The sequence below is a fragment of the Sturnus vulgaris genome, chromosome 2 (assembly GCF_052056855.1).
Source record: "Sturnus vulgaris isolate bStuVul1 chromosome 2, bStuVul1.hap1, whole genome shotgun sequence".
NCBI lineage: Eukaryota > Metazoa > Chordata > Aves > Passeriformes > Sturnidae > Sturnus > Sturnus vulgaris.
In genome coordinates, this window is record NC_142244.1 from 110582807 (window position 1) to 110606389 (window position 23583).

The following is a 23583-nucleotide window of genomic DNA, read 5'->3' on the forward strand; positions in this document are numbered from 1 at the left end:
TTCCTGACCGGCGGGGAGTGCTGAGTCCCGGGCTGCGACTGCGGGGAGCTCCCGATCGGGGGACGGCTGAATGGATCCCCCTGCCACGGGGAGGGGACCGACGGCCACGCTGCGGGGTCCCTGATCCCCGGGCCAGCTCCGAACACGGACAGCGGGGCAATGGGCGGCGGGGCACGGGCGGGGCACAGCGGGTCGCCCTCAGTCTCTCCCCGCCTCACGGCCGCCCTCGAGCTGCCGGGCGCATGCGCGGAGGCGCCGCCCGCTCCGCTGGGCGCGCAGCGGGCGTTGGGGCAGCGCGGGGCGGCAGCGCCGGGGCAGCGCCGGGGCAGCGCCGGCCCTGCTCCGCAGCCGGGCGGCGGCGGTGAGTGCGGGGTGAGCTGCGGGGTGAGGGGCGGTGAGTGCGGGCAGTGCGGGCAGTGCGGGCTGCGGGCGGGGGCTGCCGGCAGGAAGGCGCTGCTCGGCGCGGGGACGGCGGGAGCGGTGCTCGGAGGGAGCGCCCGGGGCGGGGGTCCCGCACAGGCGCCCCTGAGGGCAGTGAGGGTGGAACGCGCCCCGCTGCCCTCCGCCCCTCGCCGTCCTCCGGCGGCCAGCAGCCACTCGGTAAACTCCTCTCCAAGGGTTTGTGCCATTTGCAGTTAAGCCGGGGGAGAAAATGTGTGGAGTGTATTGAACAAAGGAAGAATCCTGCGGGATTTCTCTTTTGGAAGAGGTTAGCGACTCTCTCCAAAACAGGCAGCTGATACATTTTTCTCCGAAGTTTTAAAAAAACACCATCCCCCAAAATAAACCCGCAGAGCACAGCCGCAGCCATCCGAAGCTCTTGTATTCCTGTTAAAACTTTTTCCACTGTCGGCAGGGTCACCCAGAGGCCCCGTCCGTGCTGAGGCTGTGAGTGCTGGGCTGGGAAGGTGTTCTTGGGAATGAGCCCGGGCTCTGGGGCACTTGCCCTAGGCCTGCTGCTGGCAAGGGAACAATTCATCCACAGGGAACTGGAGGGGCGGAGGGAGCCTCTGTTACCACAGTTGAAGCTGGGATTGAATGTTGCATTGGTTGAGGAGTGAGAGAGCAGACAGTGATTTGGCTTGTTGGGAACAAAACAGAGAGGAATGGAGCCAGTGAGTAAAACGAAGAAGCCTATAGACACATGAAAGCACTTGAAAGAATTTCAAACTTTCATTGAAAAGTCCGTGAAGAGGGACAATTATGCAGATGTTGGTGTTCTAGATTAAAATCAAGACCTTACATTTATTATTACTATTGATTGTCACTGAGAAAAAAAAACCCTAGTTGCACTTTTTCTGCTCATTTCCACTCCTGTACCATCTTCTCCCCATGCTGGCACCATTGTTGATACAGCAAGGCGGGGAGTGGCATGCAGACTCAAACTGACCTTTTAAACACTTTTTCTGATTAACCTAGTTAGTAATCACATCTGTTTCTCTGAACTGCTGTAAGGATACTTAGAGTGGCTCAAGGAAGCGTGTGGTTGGGAGGGAAAGAGTTTTTTCAGTTGTACATAAATGAGTAGGTATGTGTGTAGAAGCCCTGTTTTTGAGTGTACACGTGTGTATTATGCAGAGACACATACACACCTGTGTAAAGGGATTGTGCAACTGGGCGGTTGAACATTCTGGCCGTCGTGTTTAACAGAGGGAGTGCCATTGATAAAGGAGTTGTGGGGGAGGTTTACAAGTGCAAGAGGTGATGAGCAGTCTAAGGAGACTTACCTAGTAAAAGGTGACCGAGATTGCAAGAGTAGTTCTTGCTGAACCAGGGGAGTGAGATTAGGAGCCAGAGAAGAGGGGACAGGGAACCTGTGTGTGGGAGTACTGCATGGAAACAGGGGTGAGATTTTTATTTATCTGTTCAGTTTCAGCCATCTCCCTTCAACACTCTTTTAGACTAGAATACTTTGTTTTCCGATACTAGGCTGGGACCTGGAATTCTGAGTAACTCTCTATTCTTGGAAATAGCAAATACCGGGAAATCCCCAGGTGAAACTTGGATTATTCTTTTCTCATACAAGTTCATCCAGAAACTTGTGTCCAACTGGTGTACTCAAAACAGCAAAGCATTGCATCTGGTTGTAATGCATGCAGATGTGGAGATCATAGCTAGGTGATATCTGTTTTCTTTTGAGAGAAGTGGATAGTTACACACAGAGTAACTGTACTAATAGTATCATTTCCAGAAACACAAATGGAGAACTTAAGTTTTGGAGTTAGCTTTAATTCAGTCTCTTCCTAGATCTAGATCGACCTACAGTTTTCTATTAAGTAATAACATGGTTTCTTGCATAAAAAATCCTGTTATACTCAGGATATTAAAGAGATGAAGTATTTTGGTCTCATCCTCCTTACTTTGGTTGTGTGATGTTGAGACGTTTTCTCGATGTGACTCAAATCTGCATCAAATTCTGCTTTGACTATGGAATTACAAATTTCCTTGTATCTTCTGTTGTGCTTATCACCTTAGTATCTCAGTACTCAACTAATTCTCCCCTTAACTGACAAAACTAAGACAAGGAAATCATCCATTCCACATGAAGAGTGAAAGAGAAAACTATGGAGACCAAATCTGGTCCAGCTAGGATCTGATTTTTTTTCAGGGTATTGAGTTCAGTTGTCCTCATTTATGTTAAGTGCTCAGGTGCAAATAAATTGAATGTCTGTTCTAAACCTATTCTGCTTTTGCAAATCAAGCAGACAGATTCTGGGAGATGCATCCCTAAAATAAAATGTATGTAGTTGGTGTCCACATTGAAACAGCATTTTTAGGTATTTTATCTAGAGTCATGAATAAATTCTGTGGCAAAAGCAAGAAAAAATGTACTTCAGGACAGTGCTAACTCTACTGCAGCAGTGTGAACTATTTTTGTTTGCTCTATCATTTTAAACAGCTCCCTTTTCCAGTGATCCTTTTGTCCATCATTTTGTTCTGCCTGCTTCTATGACCTCCCTCACTTGTGATAGTGTAACCATTTCCATGTTCTTTTGGTGAGGCAGATCACAGGATCAGTCAGGTTGAAAACACTTACCTGACTTACTTTTGACTCTTACCTGGCTCGTACAAACAGCTGGACAGGCAGGGAACAAGTGGTTGGTAGCACTTACCCCAGGTATGAGTACTGAGGAAAAACTAACCCATTTTGCCCCTCTGCTTCCCTCTTCCACTATTCCAGTAAATCTTATGTGTGTCATTTCTTCCGATTTACTCAACAAATGACACCAGATTCCTGTAGGCAAGAATTCCAATTTTTTTTTTTGCACCATCCTGTTAAGAGCTTTTGCTTTCAGTTTGTCAGCTCAGTCCTGAATTTTGTTGCTCTTTCATGAATTCCCATCAGCTGTGTTTCCAGGATGCTGTCTGCTCTGGCTGGTGTTTCTTTAATGGTTGTTTTGCTTCAGCCTCCAAAGGCAATCTACTTTCTTGCCCCCACCATTGCTTCCTCTCCTTTTCCACATTATAAACAAAAGCGCTTGCAGTGTGCAGTGGAGAACCCTACAGAGCTGGCAAAGGAGTGGCCTGAATGACCTAATGTCTCGTCTGTTCTCCTGCCAGCTGAGTTCAGATGTTGGTAACTGTTTGACCTTTAAAAATCTAATCTGACCATACCCAGCCCTTTCCTTGTTTACCTTTGCTTGTTTTACTGATTCTTGTTAAGTAAAATTTGATACACATTTGGGAGGTTTGAAATGCACTTAACCCATTCTTTTCTTGCTGACACATTTGATGGTGCTGATTATCAAGTAATCGGTGTTTTAATCAAGGTTGCTAAATACTATTATTAGAATAACTACATTTCAAAAGCAAAGCCTGTCTTCATACTGACAGTTAAAGAAATTCCATGCTAACCACCTAAAATCACACCATGGGTTTTGGCTTGCTAAGAAAACACATCTGTTGAGAGCTCTTTTGAGAGCCTATTTCAGGCTCTTGCTTATTTTTAATGACACATAATCGCTATCTAAAATAACTTTAACTTTGAATAAAAGTTAGGCATCTGTTCAGAACTACATTTATAAAATCAGACAGAAATTACATCTGCACAGCCCAGTATACTGGAGTTAGCATCCAAGGCTGAGACATGCACAGTGTAGTAGCACAAGAAGTGTTGCCCATTTTCAAACCAGGAAAGCTGCTTTGTGTAAATAGATTACTTTTTTGGCCATAGATGTCTTTGCATGAGGGAGAGACAGACTGTCCTGCAGCTGCATCTTGAAAGATCTTTGAGATCCCTTGGATTTTACACATTTCCTTGTGCATTTTACCTGCTCAGTGGAGTGTTTCATTTAAAGCATTTGAATCAGCCTTCTTGTGTTGTTTCTGAAATTACTTTTGAAATCTGGCATCTCATATTTGGAGATCACACATTCAACATATTTCCAGTTTTTCATCTTAGTGATCCAATATGATACCAATATGATTACACTGAGAGTGGTCAAAATCAAGAGACACCATGTGAGGTGTAGTACAGGAGTAATTTATCATACATAAAACTTAATCCCAGTCCAGTATTCATTTTGTCACCTGAAACTGCAGAAAATCTATATTTGCCAGAACTTCAGGGTGGGTGAGATTTTTTTTCTTTGTTTGTTTACACCAAGAATTGTGGTAATTCTGGATATCCCCGTTTTGCTGAGTTCTTTGCTTTTCTGTGGTATAAAAATGGATGGACCTGTTTCAAGATTCACTTTACAGCAATTCTTCATTAAAATCGCAGTTGCTAAATTAACCATTTAACATAACTGTCTAAATTGTAATATTTATTATAATCAGCTCTATTTGTAAATGTTTCCTGCTTGGCATTGAAGAATGACTCAGAAGGTGTGAATTTGTTAGCTCACTGGTGTGAAGGCAGTTTATGGCATCCTAGCAGGAAAATTCATAAGTAGCGGCTTCATCAGACATGTGAAGTTTTGCACCTGGCTGTGTCTCCAGGTTTATCAGTGAGTTGTTTAGTGACCTTGTGTGTATTCTTCAACTTTTATTGGCAGACTATAACTCTTCAAACTATTTACTAAATAAACCTGTGAGGAGAAACAACTTTCTGTTTGTCTTTCTGTCCCTTGTCTCCATTCTCATGGTTATGGGGAACAAGGAAGGGTTAAATGAGGTTTCAGTGTCAGAATTAGTTAAATCTCCTGCTGATTCTCCTATAGATTTCTCCCATTTCAGTGGCAGCTGAAATGAACGCAGTTTGTGATATTTTATTACAATAGTGCTGAGCACTTCTGAATATCAGAAATGGAATGGACTGACTGTGCTGTTTGCTGCTGTTGGTTGTCAGAGCCGTGGGCAGCAGGGAAATAAAGGCGTGGCCTATTGAGTGTGCGGCTGTGTAAGCGGCTTAAGGGATCTAAGCTTCTCCCACTGCCTGAAAACAGGAGTTCTTCCTTTTCCACTCCATCCTTGCTGGCTTTTGCATTTTGATTGCTCCCCTGGTGTTCTGCAATCAACTGCAGCAGAGACTTGATCCGTTTTGTTTTAAAACAAATGAGAAGGTGAACAAACTCGTCTTTACAGTTCACCCTAAGTGGCCTTTCCATAAAAGAAATGCCCAACTACAACCTCATCAGATCTCCAGTTCTCAAAAAATGGAAGCATCAAAGCACTTTCACTGTGGCTTGGTTTGTTATGAATTCTTGGCAAAGATTTGATCAAAGTTTTAATCTCAATGTAAGAAAGAAATTTTTTACAATGAGATAAATCATTCACTGAAACAACCTCCCCAAGAACAGAGGGGAGTCCCCATGACTAGAGGGGTTCTTTTTGCAATTGGGCAGAGTGCGAGATAACCTCATCAGGTCTGCCTTCCACACAAAAGGTTGGACCAGGCAATATTTTGGCATTCCTTGGCTGCTCTGTGGTTCTGTTTGTATGGGTGAAGCAATCTAAATAAATACACAAGGTGGAGATGCACCTGCTGATGGACAGCACATCCAGGATCTCTGCAAGGACTTCAGCATATTACATACGTGAATGAGTTACCAGACCTAAAAAATATCAGTGGTGTATTTGTTGCATTAGAAGACTCCTCCACATTTTCTGTACACTGGAGTAGGTGTTCAGCTTTGTGGGGCAATAGGGGAACATCCTTTTAAATCTTCCAAGAACAAAATGTTAGACAGGTTCTGTAGAGGATCTGTCCAGTTATGAACGAAGTTTTAAAGAGCTAACTCTTTTATTCTGTGTATGCCTTTGACACAACAAAGATAAATTGTGTCTTCAAATACAGTTAATTGCACACACAAATTTGACACGTCAATTTGGCATGTGAGTTTTAGGAACTTCAATATGAACATCCTCTGAATTGCTTTTGTTACATGCCATTTTTGTGCCTCCTATTCAGGGAGAATGGATGTTGTACTGACTCGCTTCATAAGGAGTAGAAGAGCAACAGTATTATTGTTTTAGCTTTGGGAGCTACTCTAGTGTTTTTACAGTGCTGGAAAGTTCAAAAAATTGTTTATAAATATGACCTGATGCTGGTAGCTATGGATTTATGCTGTGTGATTGATCAGCTGTGATGAGAGCATCACTGTGATCCTTATTTCCTTATAAATGACAGTTTGAATTAGATGTTAGTTCATGTTCCAGTGTTTTCTCCAGTTATGAGAGAATGCCTCCATCTCTAGATCAGTAAACTGCCATGAATTTAAGGTTTTCTACTGCTCTGTAGTAGTTGATTGGAAGGGACCATGCGTGAAGTTGTTGGCCTGGAGGTCACAAGGGATGCAAAACTAGCTCCCTGAGAGGTTGGCTTTGGGGGCAGATACAGTCTGGAAAGTTCCCATTTCCTTCCTGTGACTGTCCTGGGGAGCAGAGCAGCAGGAGGAGAGGGACAGAGCTGAAGTGCAGAGCACAGAACTGCATCAGCCACATCAGGGGGCTGATCCCAAGTAAAGGGTGGGTAGCAGTGGCAAGAAAGGAGGAGAAATTCCTTGACTCCTCTTCAAGTCTGAAGTCTATACCCTAAGTGTGTAAATGAGCTTTGTGGGTAGGTTTGTTCAAATCCTACTCAAAAAAATATTAAGTGTAATGCAGTAATATGATATGTGCATCTTTGTGTGTTTGGAAATTCTGGTAAAGTTATGTGAGAAATAATGGACATGAGTGTTGAGAGAGGGAAATAAGAGTATTTAATATTTAAAAGTTACTTTTTTTTTTTCCCCCTGGTTTGTAGGGCTCTTTATCCTTCTGTTTTACTGCAGCTGCTCTGTGGATTCTGGTGGTATACAACTTTATGCTCTCTTTATGCAATTCCCCAGTGTGACAGAAAACTTAATAAAATCTCTCAAGGAGTTGTGCCTCATTATGCTTTGCCTAGTTACCATATAATTCAATAAGATGAAATATGTGTTTATGACTCTTTCATAACTTCTCTGCAATTTGATTTTTGGTTGACTGGAAAATCCCATTAAAACATGCTCTGAAATGTTGTCATATATGCATTGCTTCAGGGGAGGACAGGCAGAGTGAAAATTTATATTAAAGCATGCTGACAGTGCATAAATGCTTGGAAGAGAAGGCTTTGTTTGCACATTTCTCTAGCTCAGTTTAGCACTGCACAAAGGAATTACTTTTTGTTGGTTTGGGGTTAATTTTTCCAAATTAAATGGGGTGTTAGACATTGGCCTACCAAGCAAGTGCTAAATGCAGTTTCTGTGTGGGTCAGAATGTTGCCCCATCACAGAAATACAAAATAAACTTCATTAAGTAGTAATCTTATGTTTGCTATAAAATTATTGCACACAAAATAAAGATGCCCATGAGAGACTACCCAGGTTCCATTTTCCTGCAAAAATGCACATTCTGAGATCTAGAATCTTTCTGGGGTTTCTTAATAGCTGCTTGAAAACTACTGGTAGTATAGAGGTAGTCTGACTTTTAAAAGTAGCTGTTGCTGCTTGCCTTTTACAATATTGTAGTAATTGCAAGGAAAAACTTCAACGAGTTGAGGAAAATATTTTTCAAATGTATGGAATTGTCAGGTCTCTCTTCTTCTGTGAGAAGAGCAGATTTGAATATTGGATACAGATTAATAGAATTGAGGCTGTATCTTGTACAGCCAGTTTGTTTTATTGGAAAATCTGTAAAGGTATTATTTGTGACACGTGGGTCATGGTTTTGCTTTATAAGCTGTGTTGGGGAAGAAAGTACCTGTAAGAGTTTCAGAGCAGGATAAATGATACATTGTTAGCTTTGATCTTGTGACCTTTTCTGAGCAGACAAACACTGTACCTGTAATGAAATTGCATTTTTTGTGAATGAACTGTGCCCAGAGACTGTTCCTTGGCCCTTCTCTATCATGTCTAGAGAGGTGTAACCTAAAATAAAGGTAGCGCTCTTTACTTTTTTTTTTCCCCTTCCCTACCTAACCCATATATGCTTTTAAAAGGCTGAAAGCACTGTTGTACTTTCCTTTCTTCTTATTATGAATGCTTTGGTGTGTTGATTTGGGAGACCAGAGGCAATGAAAAAGAGAAATTGTAGGTAGTGAGTAAGATCTTTAAAGGGACCACATGCCATCTATCAACTCGATTTCTGGTTGTGTCATGGTATCATGTGCTGATATTTACTCCTCTGGTCCTAATCCTGTTTTAAACCACTTTGGAGAGGAAAGGATGTTACCTATTTCATACTGGGCACTGAACTCCTCTCCTTTCACAGCCAAATAAAAGCTATGTCTGGAGAATTGTGTTATAGTAATCACCAAATCTCACCCTCATTTATTGATTTCCTTTTTAGTTGTTTTAATCTACTTCTGCTTTTGTCCTGAACAGCATCCTATGGCAGCAAGTTCCATGAATTATACACTAAGTGCAATATCAGGTCCTTTGGCTTACTTACATCTGTGTCAGCTGAGGTCAGTGGGTGCCCTCCAGTTTCTCATGTTGTGAGAAGCAATGGTTGGCTGCAGTGCTTGCATGTGTTACAGTTAGAACAGCTGAATGTCTGCCTTCTCTGAACTGAGAGGTTTGTTGTACAGTGATGATTTAAACACAAAGGATATTTTCCTTCTTTCCAAATAAATAACAACATGTAATTTTTCATCCATATACGATGCAGTTTTCAGCTGAAATTGGGAACTGCTGACTGCTCCTCAGTTTGTTGTCTGTAAAGTATCAGAAGATGGTCTGAACTACAAAATCAAAGCTGGCTTATTTATAATCTAGAGAACAGATGCAAATGTTTCATTTGTATGAAAACAGGGATGGAATAGGGGAGGAAAATAAGATGAGTGTACGTTCAAAGCTCCTGATTTAAGGAGACTCTGAGTGAAAACATTCTGATACAGTTCATGTGGGTTTTTTTCTTTAAATGTGCTAGCAGATCCATTGAGTATTTTCTCTTACTATAAATTTAAAAAAATACATGATAGCTATTCAATAAGCAGCTGTTACTTTACTAGTATAATAGGATTTTATCAATACATTATTTAACACTTCAGGCACCTGTAAATGTGTAGCAAAGGGATCATGTGCTTTCTCTGGCTTATTATGTATTGACTGTGAGTTACTTTAAGATTTTAGATGCTGGTAACATTTTGGAGAGGAAGTTTTTGAAAGTATCACTAATGGTGATCATAAACTGGATGTTAATTTTTTAATCTGTAATTGCAAGTTTCCACTCCTCAGGGGTGTGTGGGAAGAATGTGCTTTTTTGTTTGGGGAGGTGAGGGCTGGTGGCTTGGCTGTCTCATGATTCCTGGGCTGCCTCTGTGTGTCTCTTTTTCTGGTGTTTCTGAGAAATTACTCCAGTATTTCAGGTTTTTAGATTTAGACTGGGCCCTGGGGAGTCCTGTGTATTAGCAGGATATAATTTCTGCTTCAGGAACATAATTTTTGAAGACAAAAGACAAGCACATCGACTGCTTCAGAAATCTCTTTGACTGTGGTGAGGTTTTTTATTTTTGAGAGGTTTTATTGTTTTGCTTGTTTTTTAGTTTGACGGAGAGCCTCACATGACCTTTGTTTTTATCAACTTATTTATCAGAGTAATTTTGTAGCCTTACAGAAAGTTTTTCCCAAACATTTGCTATCACCCCATAACAGCCTTTGTCTCTTTCCTGAGAAATCATTTTTATAGAGGTCCCTTCCTCAGCTATTTACTGCTGTGAGTGTGGTCATACAGTGCACATTGGGTGTATCTGCAGTAGCATTTTGGTTCAGATTAGGAATCTTCCAATTGTCACTACTTACTGTGCTTTGGTTTGCATTGGCAGAAACATTTCAAAACACTCAGATTGAGATATTTTTGGATGAAGGTAAACCAGAAGAAAAACTGCAAGAGCTGCAGTCCCAGTGCTCAGCTCATGAAAGCAAATTAGAGCTACCCCCAAAGTAGAATTCTTGACCTGTGTTGTGTAAGTGATGGGTCCTCAGCACCAACTGTTTAGCTCTTCAAGTGCACTCCTAGTGCTCTGCATTCCTAGCTAATGTGAGTGTAGTCATGGATAGAGATCATTATTATGCACTTAGAGGTTATTATTCATGGCCACTGTAATTGCTTCAGATAAAGAGTCCAGCTATTCAATCCTAAGTTAGAATAGATGATATCTAAGTGGCTGACAAGTTAGATTTGTCAGCTGGCACTCAAACACTAATTAGGTCAGGGAGCATCAGGTCTATTGTGAAGCTTGTTCCTATCTGTTACCTTTTCACCTTTCCCACTATTAATCTGACTTCTTTTCCATTCCCTAACATGTTTATCCTTGTTATCCAGATGCTGCCCTAAATCACAATATTCTGATATCTCACATGTGCTGGCAGTGCTCTTTCCCTGTTCTCATCTCTTTAACCTACTTGTGTTGCCCCCTTGCAAAGGGCTGTGGAGCTGTGCCTGGTCCTGGACGTTGTGTTAGCTTCCTGACTGCCCAATTCTGCTGGCAAAACAGATAATGATTTCAGCTGCCAGAGTCACTGTGACTGCTGAGATAACTGCTGCAATTGGTAAACCCATCTTCCTTTCACCGAGAGCATTAGTGGGTTTTCTCTGTTCTTCTTGGACATTGATTTTCATGGAAAATGTGTGGGAGCACAGAAGAAATCTCAGTGTCAGATTTAGTTAATAGGTACTGGCAGAGGAACAGAATGTGGAATAGATAAGTGACATAGCATCATTTTTGTGTCCAAACAAAATCAGGATAAAAACACATCCTACTGTGAAATCTTTATTGAATTGTTCATCATTCTTACTTGAAAAAGGAGAGGAATTGGTTATTGTTATATCAGCATTTCAATGGATTATCAAGTTAAATGCTCTAAATTTGAATTCCTAAGGCATAGGAGATTGTATAACCTAAAGCAATGTCTTCTGACAGTAGCTTACAGAAGAGTGAGGTGTCTGAAATTCTACTCTACAGACTACTTGGAAAGGCATGGTCTCCTGAGGATTTGTAGAATTCTGTTTTCCACACAGATGGTTATGTAAGTGTTCAGTTATGCCTCCCAGGAACTGCCCCACGTGGTCCCCAGGAGTTTTAAAACAATGCAATGCACCAAAATTCTTCCTCTCTGAAAAGAGTTTTGTTACTTCTCCTGCCAAATGTTCTGCTTACCAAGATGTATCAGGAGAATGTTCTTGTTCGGTTTTGGACGGGAGGGGAAGGAAGAGATATCTTAGCTTATAGCAATTCCCCCTTTGAACCTCTGGAAGCATCCAGAAAATAACCAGCCAGAATATTGCCACAGCTTAAACAGAACAAAACACTCTGAGTGAAGAAGGGGTAATAAAGTTGAGGCAGAAGCTCAGACTCAGTCTCTCCAGCTGCAGTCCTGAGGAGCTTCCTTCTCTCTGCTAACAGGGTGGAGTTGTGCCCTGTGCATGCTCATTCTGTGAGTAATAATATTTTTCACTGGGTTTAGGGTGCAGTGGCAATCTTCTAAGTATGGGCTCTTCTTAGTGGTCTGGTCTGTGGTTCTGGGTACTTAAATTAATGATGATGTTTTATCATGCTGTGATCAAATAGCATATACAAAGTAGAAGATTTTTCAGATCTCTGTTTTATTCTTGTCCCGTGTAGTCTGAGGCAGGATAAATCTTTTGCAGCCTCATCTGATAGAGTAGTTTCCATAGTGTTCCCTCCCTCTCTATTTCCACGAAATTGGCTGGAAAACCTTGCTTTTGCCAGCAAACTGAACTTAATAAATACAGGCTTCTCCCATATCCTATGGAATTCCTGCTCAAAGAAAAATCGATCTCTTTTTCCGGCATTTGAATAAATGTAAATTCTTTGATATGCTTTTCCTGGGGAGTAAACTCTTTGGAAGTAGATAACAGTAAATGAAATTGTGGTCTTTCCAAGCATGTAAAAGACGTGGTGGGAGTGGGATTTTTTAGGTAGGCATATAATACATCCTCTATAAATGGCTGTCAGATAATTAAATAGCTACACAGGAAGTCAGATTGATCATGTTTTAATGTTTCTTCTATACAAACCTCCCCCTGCAGTGTTCCGGTTGTTGCATTGCGATGGTTTGGGACAGAGGATCCAGAACAGGGGTGTTTATTTTTAGACTGCATGTCTACTGATGTTTTAGTTAACAGTGTCCCTGGAATGGACCTCCTTTCATAAAAAGCTCCAGAAGGACCTAAATATTGATAACTTTAAGAAATTATGTAGCTCCTTGGCTTCATGAATTGTACAGATTACAAAGCTAAAGTTAACAGCTGTACCACTTGTCAGAATGGAAAAAAAGCCACTCTCGCCCCTCCCTACCTGGATGCTGTCATGCACATCCCTCCCCAGCTGGGAGAGGAGCAGGGGCCCTTGCAGTATTTTAAGTCCTTTTTAACACAGCAGCTGAGAAACCAGGTGAGAGAAAATACTGCTGCTGCTTTACATTAGCCTTACTTTTCCTTCCATTTCTACTCCCTTCCCTTAAGGACTCGCTTTGTTCTCCATGTTCTGTATCCTTGGAACACATGACAGTGAGGGAGAACAGTGCAGGCAGTTTATGTGCCCTCAGACAGATCTTCTGTCCTTTAATGGTACGTGCTGCACACAAGTTGCCATTAAGCTTGGAATCAGGAAATGTACCCAGAAGAGGTGTGTGCCTGCCAGCCAAAGATGGTTATCCTAATAAATGCAATGAAATCCTGAAATACTGTCTTACGACAGCAGCTTTTAATGCTGAAATTAGTTACCTTCCCAATTTCAGACATTGCCACTGCTAGAATATGGTTACCACCTTGAAATATGTATACAAATATTCTATGCTTTATGCTTATAAATAGTGTATGCAAGATTTGAGTACTTTCAGAATTGAGAAAAAGGATATTTAAGTTAGTTGTGGAAAGAAATGTACAGCTTGGTTTGTTATTTCAGTATTAGTTCCTCTTTCATGCAAGATGTTTCTCCTTGGTAAGAGGCTGCAGTCTGTTGGTGGTGAGCAGGGTACTGCTGGTCAATAGCAGGGGTGGTGTTGTGTCTCCTGAGCTCTCCCACAGGCTTTAGAACTAAGTGCTTCCCACTGAATCATTGTAGTTCCTACTAGAAGTGTGTGGTTCATTGTTTTTTGTTTTGTTTTTTAAGCATTCTACTGGCAGCCAAACAGGCAGTCAAGAAAGGTCACTTGTTGATTGGACCAGCTGCCATTAATTCAGAATTGGACACTCAGCATGGGTATAGGGCTGTACAGCTGTCCACTGCATTGTCACATATCTGAGGTGATGTATATAACCTTATAGAAGAGGGATTAATGAAACAACAAATGTTGGTGTTTCAGTAAAGTTTGTGAAGACTTAAAAGCAGGAGATGAAATAAAGAGTTGGGCAGAGGAATAATGAGTCAGTAGTAAGTCAGGATGTTCCTGTGGTGTGACCAGCCCTCTCCTGCTTTATTAGCTGGCTTATGACAGTAAAAAAGATTTTTGTGCTTGTCTTTGAATCCTTTCCTCCAAGCCACCTTTGAACTATTTAGTCAGTTTGAACCAAGAGTGTCAGAGTAGAGGACTAAAGTATAATTAAACTCCTTTCCTTTAGGGGAAGAGACTGTTATTAGAGGGTAAATCTGTGATTTGTGGGAGCTTGGAAATAAAGAAGTTTGAGAGGAAAGTCAGGAGAGCATAGAAAAAACACATTTGCTGGCAAATGGGCGTAATTAGTTCCAGGGAACTCTGAATACTTGTAACTGCTGCAAAAATCTAATATGGATTGATGAAGGGAAGTTTCTGCTCTAGAGCCACTGACTGAAAAGCTGTATTTGATATTTCCTAGAGAAGGGCATATTGTTTCCTTCTGTAATGAAGGCGGTAAAGTGAAACATAATTTGTGTTCTGCAGACACTTCAGCAACTCTTTTCACTAGCCCCTAATACAATTTCCTTTGAAGAAATTAAAATATATTCTACCTTCTCTGTCTTCTTTTTTCTTCTCCCTGTGTTTTCCCCAGTTTCCCAGTGTGTGTGTCAGTATTCTGTTGTTCATTCCCAGAGAACATGATATGCCAAGTGCCAGGTGCCAAGGCAGAGGCAGTGACTTGCTCTGCTCCTGGTGGAAAACATCCTGTAGTGGGGGGGAGGCACAAAGTCCCCTTTTTCCCAACGCAGTTCCAAGTAGGCAGAGCCATCACAAGGGTTGTGACTCATGGATGTGGATGCTTGTGTTCTGTCTTGTTTGGTTTTTTTTTTATTATTATTTTGAATGTTGTAGAAATCCACACTCACACTCAAGTTTTGTTAAAAGGGTGAAACATTAAAGACTAACTAAAATTTATTGCAAAAAAACCGACCCTATTCAGGATAAAGGTATGTTTAATTCACTGCATTGTTGCCCCTTGACAGAGCAAGGGAGCACTCCTGGGTGCTGCCTCTTCTGTTCTGTGTCTTTATTTGGGGCACTATTGCTAAACCAGCTGTCTGAAACTGGTAGGTAATATATGGCAAAAGAAAATAATAATGCATGAAGAAAATACTTAGACCACTAGACAAATCTTTCATGACCCATTTATTTTAATAATTTTAGCAGTTTCTTCATTACAGATACTTGGTTTGTGACAATATGACTAATCATTAAATGACACTAATTTTATTTTTATTCAAGAAGCAAAAGGTAAAGGTCATTTGTTTTGGCATAGAATTGTCTGCTAAGAAAAATTCTGGCTACTAAAAGAGGTTTTATATATAATTTGAAAAAAAAATTGAACCTTCTGCTTCTGTCAACCTACAATACTTAGTAGCAACAAGCTAAACACTGCAGTGGTGTCATTTAAGAGTGCCTTAATGTCTGCTCTTTATTCACATTTATTTGCCTTTATAGTGATTTGATGAACTTGCTTTAGAATCAGTTTGCTCCTTCATCCCACATCTTGCAGTGGCATTTCTACAGTTTTGTTGGCAGGCTGGGATGTCTTCATAGAGCACCATTCACCTGAGCACTGCAAGTACTGCAGTCTGCTCTTGCATGATGAGCTATGGTGTTGGGCAGGCCAGGCTGGAAACATTAGCTTTCCTTGTTACAACAGCCATGGCCAACCTTTTTGACAGAAAGGTTTGCTTATGAGGATTTGGATTTATGGAAAGTGGGGAAGTCTGGGTGATGTGATATGTTGATGTGTAAGCTGGCCTCTGAAGACTGGTGCCAGCCCTTACGTGTAGGTCATTTATTAATAAAAAGCCCTTTAACCTCGTAGTATCCTACTGACTTGGTTAAGCAGTTGCACCTTTCTCTTACTTTGCTGAAAGCTTTTATTTTCCTGACTTTTCCCATACCAAAAAGACTCCAAGGAGCTGCACTGCTCCTGCTTCCTCCAGATGCAGTTCTTACTGGCTCTCTGCCTGGTGGGTGCAGTGAGCTTCAGGCACTTTCTCAACAGAGAGGATCTCCTGTCTGTTCTCCTTCCAAGACAATGTACAAAGTACGTGTAAGTTCTTGTAGGGCAAGTTGGGATCCTCTCATGTAGTGCAAGTTCCTTTGCCAAATCGCAGGTCTTGTTCTGCCCTTGAACTTTATGCAGGCGTCCTGTTTTAATCAGTGCCTGACTCTGAATGAATTTCCATGTGTTCATTCTGATTTCCGAAAATCTGATCTATAGACTAAAAGTAATGAGTTGACTTATGATCTCTGCAGAATGAATTTAACTCTTAGTTAAGGTATAAGTAATTACAGTGGAGAATGTGATACCTTTAAAGTTCAATTAGGCAAAACAGGCTGCATTTTGTTTGAAGTTATACACACCCTCTTATTTCATATTAACAATTTTGATATTCTGAATTTGAAAAGCCTTGAAAAATGTTAAATCATTCACCATTTCAAAGGTTATCTTTTTCTTGGATAGTGTTCCTTTACTATTGAAATGATCCTGCATGCAGTGCTGGTACAACTCAAAAGAAGGATTAATTTTGATCATGGAGTTTCAAATACTGATGTATTTGTACCAGTGTTTGAGAATAAAAAGAAACTTGTCCAAGTTGATTCTAATTCACAAACTCATCAGGATATTTCCTCTTTTGTTTACAGACTTGATATTTACAAGTTCCCTGCCTTGACAGCAATCACCATGGACAGTGGTAAGTTAACCTACTGATGAGTGTGCATTCTCTGTTATTTCCTGTGAAGTGCACAGAACAGACTCCAAAACTGTCTTCTGCTCATAATCTCAGTCTCTTTGCACAAAAGGTGCCTCCTGGCATTGAACTGGCTTTGATGTTATAGATGATGTAGATCCTTGCTCACTGAGCTGGAGTAATGCAACTGTTCTGACAGAGGTATTAATTGCAGACCATAAAAATCATCACAGACTTATTGAAAGCTGGCTGCAGAATGAAGACCACAGAGCTGAATTTCCAGCCTTGAGTACTTTATTTTTAACTTTTTTTAAGCTTGTCTCTGTATACTCCTGATTCTCAGAGCAGAAGTCACTTTTTAAAATTTATAAATAAAAGTTTCTCCTTCCAGCCCTATTCAAACCAGATGAATTATTAAGATGACCTACAGAAAGATTTAAAAGCAGCAGCAGCTTCAAATTTAGAGCTAAAATATTTATTCTTCTTATTTAGTAGTGATTTTAGTCTGCGTAGATGTTGGTAAGGAGTCAAAAAGGAAGCTCAAAAATGGTCTCAATAGAGCTGGTTTTGGTGCCCAGGCTGCCATGGGCTTTGCTTTAGCAGCACTTGAGTGTCTCAGGATGCTTTTCCCACACTGCTGCTCCCTGTTCCCTGTCACTACAGACCTAAAGTCTGTTTCCTTTCCCTGTGACAGCTTCACCTGGCAGGCTGCAAAATGTTTATCCTCTTGTGTCCGTGCCTGGCTCCAGTTCTGATTGAATTTCACCTTGCTGGAGTATCCATTCACTACTAGGATAACAGGCAGGCTTTCTAGAGGATGTGTAATAAATTGATCTGTATTGTTCTCTTCAATAATAATAAGTGAAACTAAGTCTTTGGAAGCTTTCTGATACACAAAAACTTGGTAAAAGCCAATTATTACAGTTACATACAGAGCACAAGCATGTCTGAAGAAATGATGTATTCAAATGCATTAAATTTGGTAGTTGTATAACTTCATCTATATCCTACAAAAACTGAGGAAGTAGAAGAGACTTTGGATTATTTGCGTCTTGTATAACACCAAAATAATGATTTTTTACTTTATCTTTTATGTGCTAGTTAATCTCCTTAACAAAGTGAAAAAGTGACTTATATTGCTTCATTCCTTTATTCTTACTACATGCAAGTCTTCCTTGATTATGTTCAGCTCCACAGTAACAGCTGCAGTGAATTCAGCCTTGCTGTGGCTTAGCTAGGTGGGCATCCAACCCAAGTGGGCTTTTTGCACACTCCTATCCAACTATAGCTGAATATCTACATGCTTATGGTCCTGGAATACTGAAAAGTCAGAGTGGGTTCTGCAGTACAGTTCCATTATCTTTTTTTATAAGATTCATCAAGGAGTGTCTGGTTCTCATTAAATCTCTGTATTTCAGTTGAAGGTTCTTATTTCCTTGATACATTTGTATTGACTTCTCAATAGGGTTTGAAGTCACTAGGATAACGCAAAGCATTTAAAATGTCGCATCCAAACAAACAAGTTCATATACTTCATTTTTATTCCCAGCCTTGCAGGGTCAAAAGGCATTCCTGGTCTGGACTAGCCAGGGATTCTTATTTATTAGATACATTCATAAATAATATGGGATGCAATTTATTTTCTTCAGCAGGCTTTTTTTTATGTCCCTGTAGTATGTGTATTTTGTATAGTGTATTGTGAGAGAAGTCAGACCTTTTGAATATGAATTGTTAAATAACAACTTTGGGGGTTTTGATAGTCATATATTATCCATTCTTGAACTGAATTAACATTTTGCTGTTCTTCATCAACACATTTCCAAAATATATGGTTATCTCCTTTTGGAAAACTAAAATATTACCTAAAAACTCATACCAATATGTACCAAATGCAATATTTCTTAACATACCACCTTTTAAACCTTTAGTCTCTTTGGAAATTGGAAAGTACACGCAGAAACAAGTATTTATATCTTGTTTCTGAGAGCCAGAATCTGTAAACCAGGATATTTTCAGCTACCTGCATTTTCCTGTGTTTCTTTTCCTCTGCATCTGATACAAAGCTGTCATCATTTCTCTCATTGCTCTTTTCAGGGATGGATTCCAGCCGTGAAATGAAATTCTCTTAAGTTTTATCTGCTGGAGGAAGAGAAACTTAATTTATAGTGCATTATGTACTCTTCAGTGCCTCTACATATGAACACTCTTAAGACAGTCTGGCCTGATACTTGTTCCCTTCAGGAATGCCCACAAGGAGTTGGGGGAAGTAGGAAAAGCACTTGCAGTCCATCCCCAGGCATGGCTGTGTGCTGCATTCCTGATATGGATGAATCCTTCAGCTCATCACCTTGAGGTGATAACTGAGGCATGAGGCTGAAAGAAACTAAATTATTCAGGCCTACATGGAAGTGAGGGGAATTGTGTGGGAAGTGGAAAAAAGCCATGTTTTATTCTTCACTTTTTGAAGAGATTTCTGAGTGTTATTCAGTTGGTGAATTTACACAGTAGATGTCCATGTGCTAACCTGTGGTGCTGAAGAAAAACAAATTTGCAGTAGGTGTAGTTGCAGAGCTGGATGCACTGAACCCCTAGCATCCTTGTGAGCAGGGTAATTTGTGTGATACATGCATGTATGTATGTAATGTATTCAGCTGGAAGCATGGAAGCCAGTGGTGTTTTGGAATTCAATCTTCACATCTTCATATAATCCTCTGCAAAAGGGAAGGTCACTGTCTGATGATTTGTAACCAAGTTGTGACTGACTGCCCCTGTCTGGATGCCAGGTGCCCCCAAAGCTGCTCTGTCACTCCCCTCCACCATGATCTGCACCATGGGCTCCAGGGGAATCTCAGCTCTGGCACCTGGACCACCTCCTCCCCTTCCTTCTCCACTGGCATGGAGTCATTTTCTAGCAACTCCTCACAGAAACCACCCCTGTAGCCTGGCCATGTATATCCATTACAGTACTATACCACAGACACTAAACAAGTTGAGGTTAATTATGCCTAATTATGCTAATCAGTGCTGGCAAATACCACCACATCTTTCTAAAGCAAAAACAGAGTTTCCCTGCTACCCCCCTTTTATAACATTTAAAATCAGATGATTAAGGGGGGGGGGAACCCTTCAGACTAACTGCAAATGAAGCAATGCACAAATGATTGTGTAGGCCAAGTAAGAGCCACAAATGCATTTGTATGGCAGTGCAGTGAATCATTATGCCCCCTTGCTAGCACTCAGAACCCAAGAACAGTGTAGCACTGACTTGATGTTCCTGCTTCCTGACCTGAAATACCTGGAGAATTCCTGCATCATGCACTGCAGATATACCTCCTGGGTAATTCAGGCTGATGGATTTCAAAGTGTTCCCAGTTACTGCATATGTAAAAATGATTGGGTCAGAGAGTTTGATGGAAAGCTGGAACATCAGAAGGAAAGATTGCTTCCAGCTCTCCTCCTTGGACAGCAAACTAAGGGAAGCAAATAAAGAATATCTGTGTCAGAACATTGGTTGCCTTTTAGGATTGTCTCCTTTGATTCATCGAATAAGGTGATTTTTGTATGGCTCAAAAAAATAGAAAGAGACTACTTCCCCCCACGCCTTCAAAAGAGCATCCATTTCATGGTTGAGAGTTCTGGAGAGAAGGGAGCAAGTATGCTTAAAAGTTGCTTAAGAAAACTTACAGACTTAAACATTGATAAATGCAGCTGTCTGGTGTTTGTGACTCTGGGTAATAATCATAAATATATCAAAAACTTCAGAGCATTCTGGCTGTGATGCCCTCAGGCAGTTGCAAATATCATTTTGGATGTTGACAAGCAGGATTTGTTTGTTCTATGTCAGCTGGAGCTGAGCATGTGCTTGTCTCTTCCAAGGACTCTTCTTGGGCACCAGCTCCAGTCCTGTTTCACCACACATGACTATGATGCTGCATTGACGTCTGTGCATTTATGACATTTTAGCAATAACTACTGAAATTGTATGCCCAACTACTTACCACAGAAAGCAAAACTAGGAAAGGCCTTGTATCATATCAAATAAAGGGGAAGACTTTGAAAAAACTTTTTCTCAAAGGCATATTTTCTTGGAGCAATTCTAACACGAGGTTTTGGGTGTCTGTTTTAGAACTGACCTTTGTTGACTCTCCTCTTCTTATTCAGTGTTCTTAACAGAGGACAAAGCCAACTCTGTGTTAAAAAGATACCCAAGAGCCAACACGTTTCTGGAAGAAATAAAGCAAGGTGACATAGAACATGAATGCAGAGAAGAAATCTGTAGCTATGAAGAAGCAAGAGAAGCATTTGAAAATGAGGAAAAAACGGTATGTTTTGCTGTGTATGTAAAGATGAGTGGGTATTTATGATAATTAGTGTATTTACACTAAACTTTTGGGTGTGCTGAGTGCTTGTGTGTTTTCCAACATTGCATTAGATTTGGTTTTGCACAGGGAAATTGTACTGGCAAGGCCAGTGATTTAGTAGCCAAAGCGGCGCAGGGAACCTTGCAAATTTCTTCTGAATTTCTTCAAATTTCTTCCAAAATTTACACAGGTGACACATTCCACAATTCAATGGCTTAGCTCTACATCAAAAAATAACAGTGTATTAAGGCATACTGGACATTTTAAGTTCTTGGCATTTTTTTGTTGGTGGTGATGTGTATCTCACACATGGTTGGTAAGATGGATAAGGCTGGCATGAGAATTTTTCTGCTTTATTAAAATGATGTTGTAGGACATGTGGTGTTTCTTCAAAGCTGCTTCTTTCTGCACACATGTGTTTTTACCTCCCAAACTTGACTTGGTGTGGCTATTCCTAATGATAGCTCATTGTTAAAAATAAAAATTATATAATTAAACATAATTAAAAATAATGTGTACAGTGAGACAACTTGTATTAAAATCTAACACAATATCACTTCTGCTTTTTGTTCCAGTCACTAGAGAAAACATAACTTAAACATGTTGTCTCTCAACTTCTTTCTCCCATTTAGGAACATTTTGTACTATGGTAATTGGCATTTCCCTTGCAGAGGTATTTGAGAAGTAATAAAATAGAAATAATTAAATTTCTTTTCTGCCACAAGTCGTGAAGGAACTTCCAATAAGGTCCTGACCTTTTATCCATTTCCACTACTGTGTCCTTTTTCCCTGGCTGCTGTGTTCTGCTGGGGGGAGTTGCTAATGGGCCAGGCTCTGCTAATGTGCAGTGGTGCCTGAGCAGCCTCATTTACTTGGGCTGTATTTAGTGCATTGTCCCTCAGCAGTATCCATCCACACAGCCACTTAGTAATACTTAACATCTGTGTCCCAGGGGATGGGAATGGATGCAGTAGACTGGGAACATGATACAGGATATTCAGAGAAACACAGGATCAATGCTTTCATAGTATAGATAGACTGGAGTTCAAATAGGGGCAGTAGCTTATTTATCTCATGATAACTTTTTATCTAATCTCTGCCTTTGTTTTTTTTTTTTTTTCTTGTCTGCTTGCTTCTTTGCTTTTCTGCAGTCTTCTGGGCAGGTCTGCAACATGCAGATTTGTAATATTAAAAAAAATATTGAGCAGTTCCCTCAAGTTATTTTTGGTGCATGAGTTTTTAATTAGCATTGTATATGTCAAGTGTGCATACATTCCATTCAATATTTCCAAGACAGGCTTAGGAATATTGACAGATTCAGAATTATTATTTAAAACTATAAAGTTAATTATAAAGATCAAACTATTATGTTAGGCTAGAGCCAACAGGGAAGAATTTGTAGGACTTTGTGGGTAAAATAGAATATGAAACTCTGTGTTGACAAATGTAATGCATGTGGAAGAATTGGGAACATTCATTATAATGTATGATTAGCTCTGAACAGAATTCAAAAACAAAATCTGAATTTCAATCCATGAAGACTTCAATTGAATTCTGAGCAGTCAAACTAAGCCAAAAAAAACCAAACTAAAACAAAACTCCTGAGTTGTAAGAATATGGAAGGAAGAAAGAACAGGGATCAAAATAAAGAGCTTACCCACATCTTGAATGTCTCTCATCTCTCTATCTCTTTAAAAGCAAATTAGTAAGTGAGGAAGGACCAGAGAAGTGTAACAATTGATCAGAGATATGGAAAGACTTGCATAACAATAGATCATAAAATAATTGAATCAGGGAATATGTGATGCTGTCTGTGAGATCAAGGCTGAGCTGAGGTCAGTTACTTGCCATCCTTCTGATGGCAGAGCCAAGAGAGCCTCAAAGGGAACTGGAAAGGTGCAGGTTCAAAGCAAATAGAAGTCTCTCCTCACCACAGTTAATGGAGCTGTGGACTGCCTTGTCACAGGATGTTTCAGATCCTAAAAGCTTGTATAGGTTCAGAGAACAGTGATGTAAATGAAGGGAAGATAAATCAGTCTGGAACCATTACTTAAAAGGAATCAACTTTGCCTAATGGAAGTTCTTGAGGTACAAATATGTGAAATCTGGGAGAGTATCTCTGCCTGCTTGTGTTTGAGCTCTTTCAGCAGTCTCCAATGATTACTGTCAGAGAGAAGTTAAGAGATAGGGTGAGCCCTAGGTGTGATCTTGTAAAGCTGTTTATTGGTGGTGCCAGTAATCCTGCAGGCAGCACTGCATGTGGTCACTGGTCAGGTGTCAGAGGTTGTTGAGAGGCTCAAAGATTTATTCAGAGGTTCCTGTGTGAAGTATCTGACTGTGATTGTGGCACTAATATTAATATAATTTCTATTAACTCATATTTAAAAATTAAATTGCATGAAGATTTTAAAAGCCAGAAGTCAGATTTTCATTCCTGTTGAAAATTTTCAGTGAATTTTAAATATTGCAGAAATTGCCAAGTTCTCTTTGTTGCTTTATTCAAGCAAAACAAACTACTGCTAAAAAGCTTAGTAAGCAACTCAAAACTTGTCAGCACCATATCTAAAATGATATGATTGAGTAAGACTTCCAGTGTTGCTCTGTATGTAATTATGGAAGCTGGATAAATACTCATAAGAGAAGATGTTAATCTTGAAACTGGGGGCAGACCAGAAGGAGAGAGTGTAGCAGGTGCACTCACTTCCCCTTACT

At 40.4% G+C, this 23583-nt stretch overlaps 1 protein-coding gene and 1 long non-coding RNA gene across 3 annotated transcripts in view; one reads left to right on the top strand and one right to left on the bottom strand.

Annotated features, from left to right (window-relative positions):
• Positions 1 to 290: 290 nt before the first annotated feature.
• The window catches only part of PRRG1 (proline rich and Gla domain 1), a 30943-nt gene continuing 7650 nt past the window's right edge, over positions 291 to 23583 (top strand). Inside the window, exons 1-3 of one of the 2 annotated variants that reach the window (XM_014878044.2) lie at positions 291 to 361; positions 16464 to 16513; positions 20672 to 20832. In XM_014878044.2, the coding sequence (XP_014733530.1) occupies positions 16504 to 16513; positions 20672 to 20832 (171 nt within the window). In that variant the 5' untranslated portion in view covers positions 291 to 361; positions 16464 to 16503. Of the gene's footprint in view, positions 373 to 16463; positions 16514 to 20671; positions 20833 to 23583 lie in introns of both variants that reach the window. The other variant, XM_014878046.2, reaches the window with a different exon arrangement.
• LOC148224959 (uncharacterized) lies at positions 18953 to 20692 on the bottom strand. The gene is made up of 2 exons (XR_015801809.1): positions 20644 to 20692; positions 18953 to 19980 (listed from the first exon to the last, which is right to left on the bottom strand). It is a non-coding gene; the product is annotated as an uncharacterized LOC148224959 (long non-coding RNA).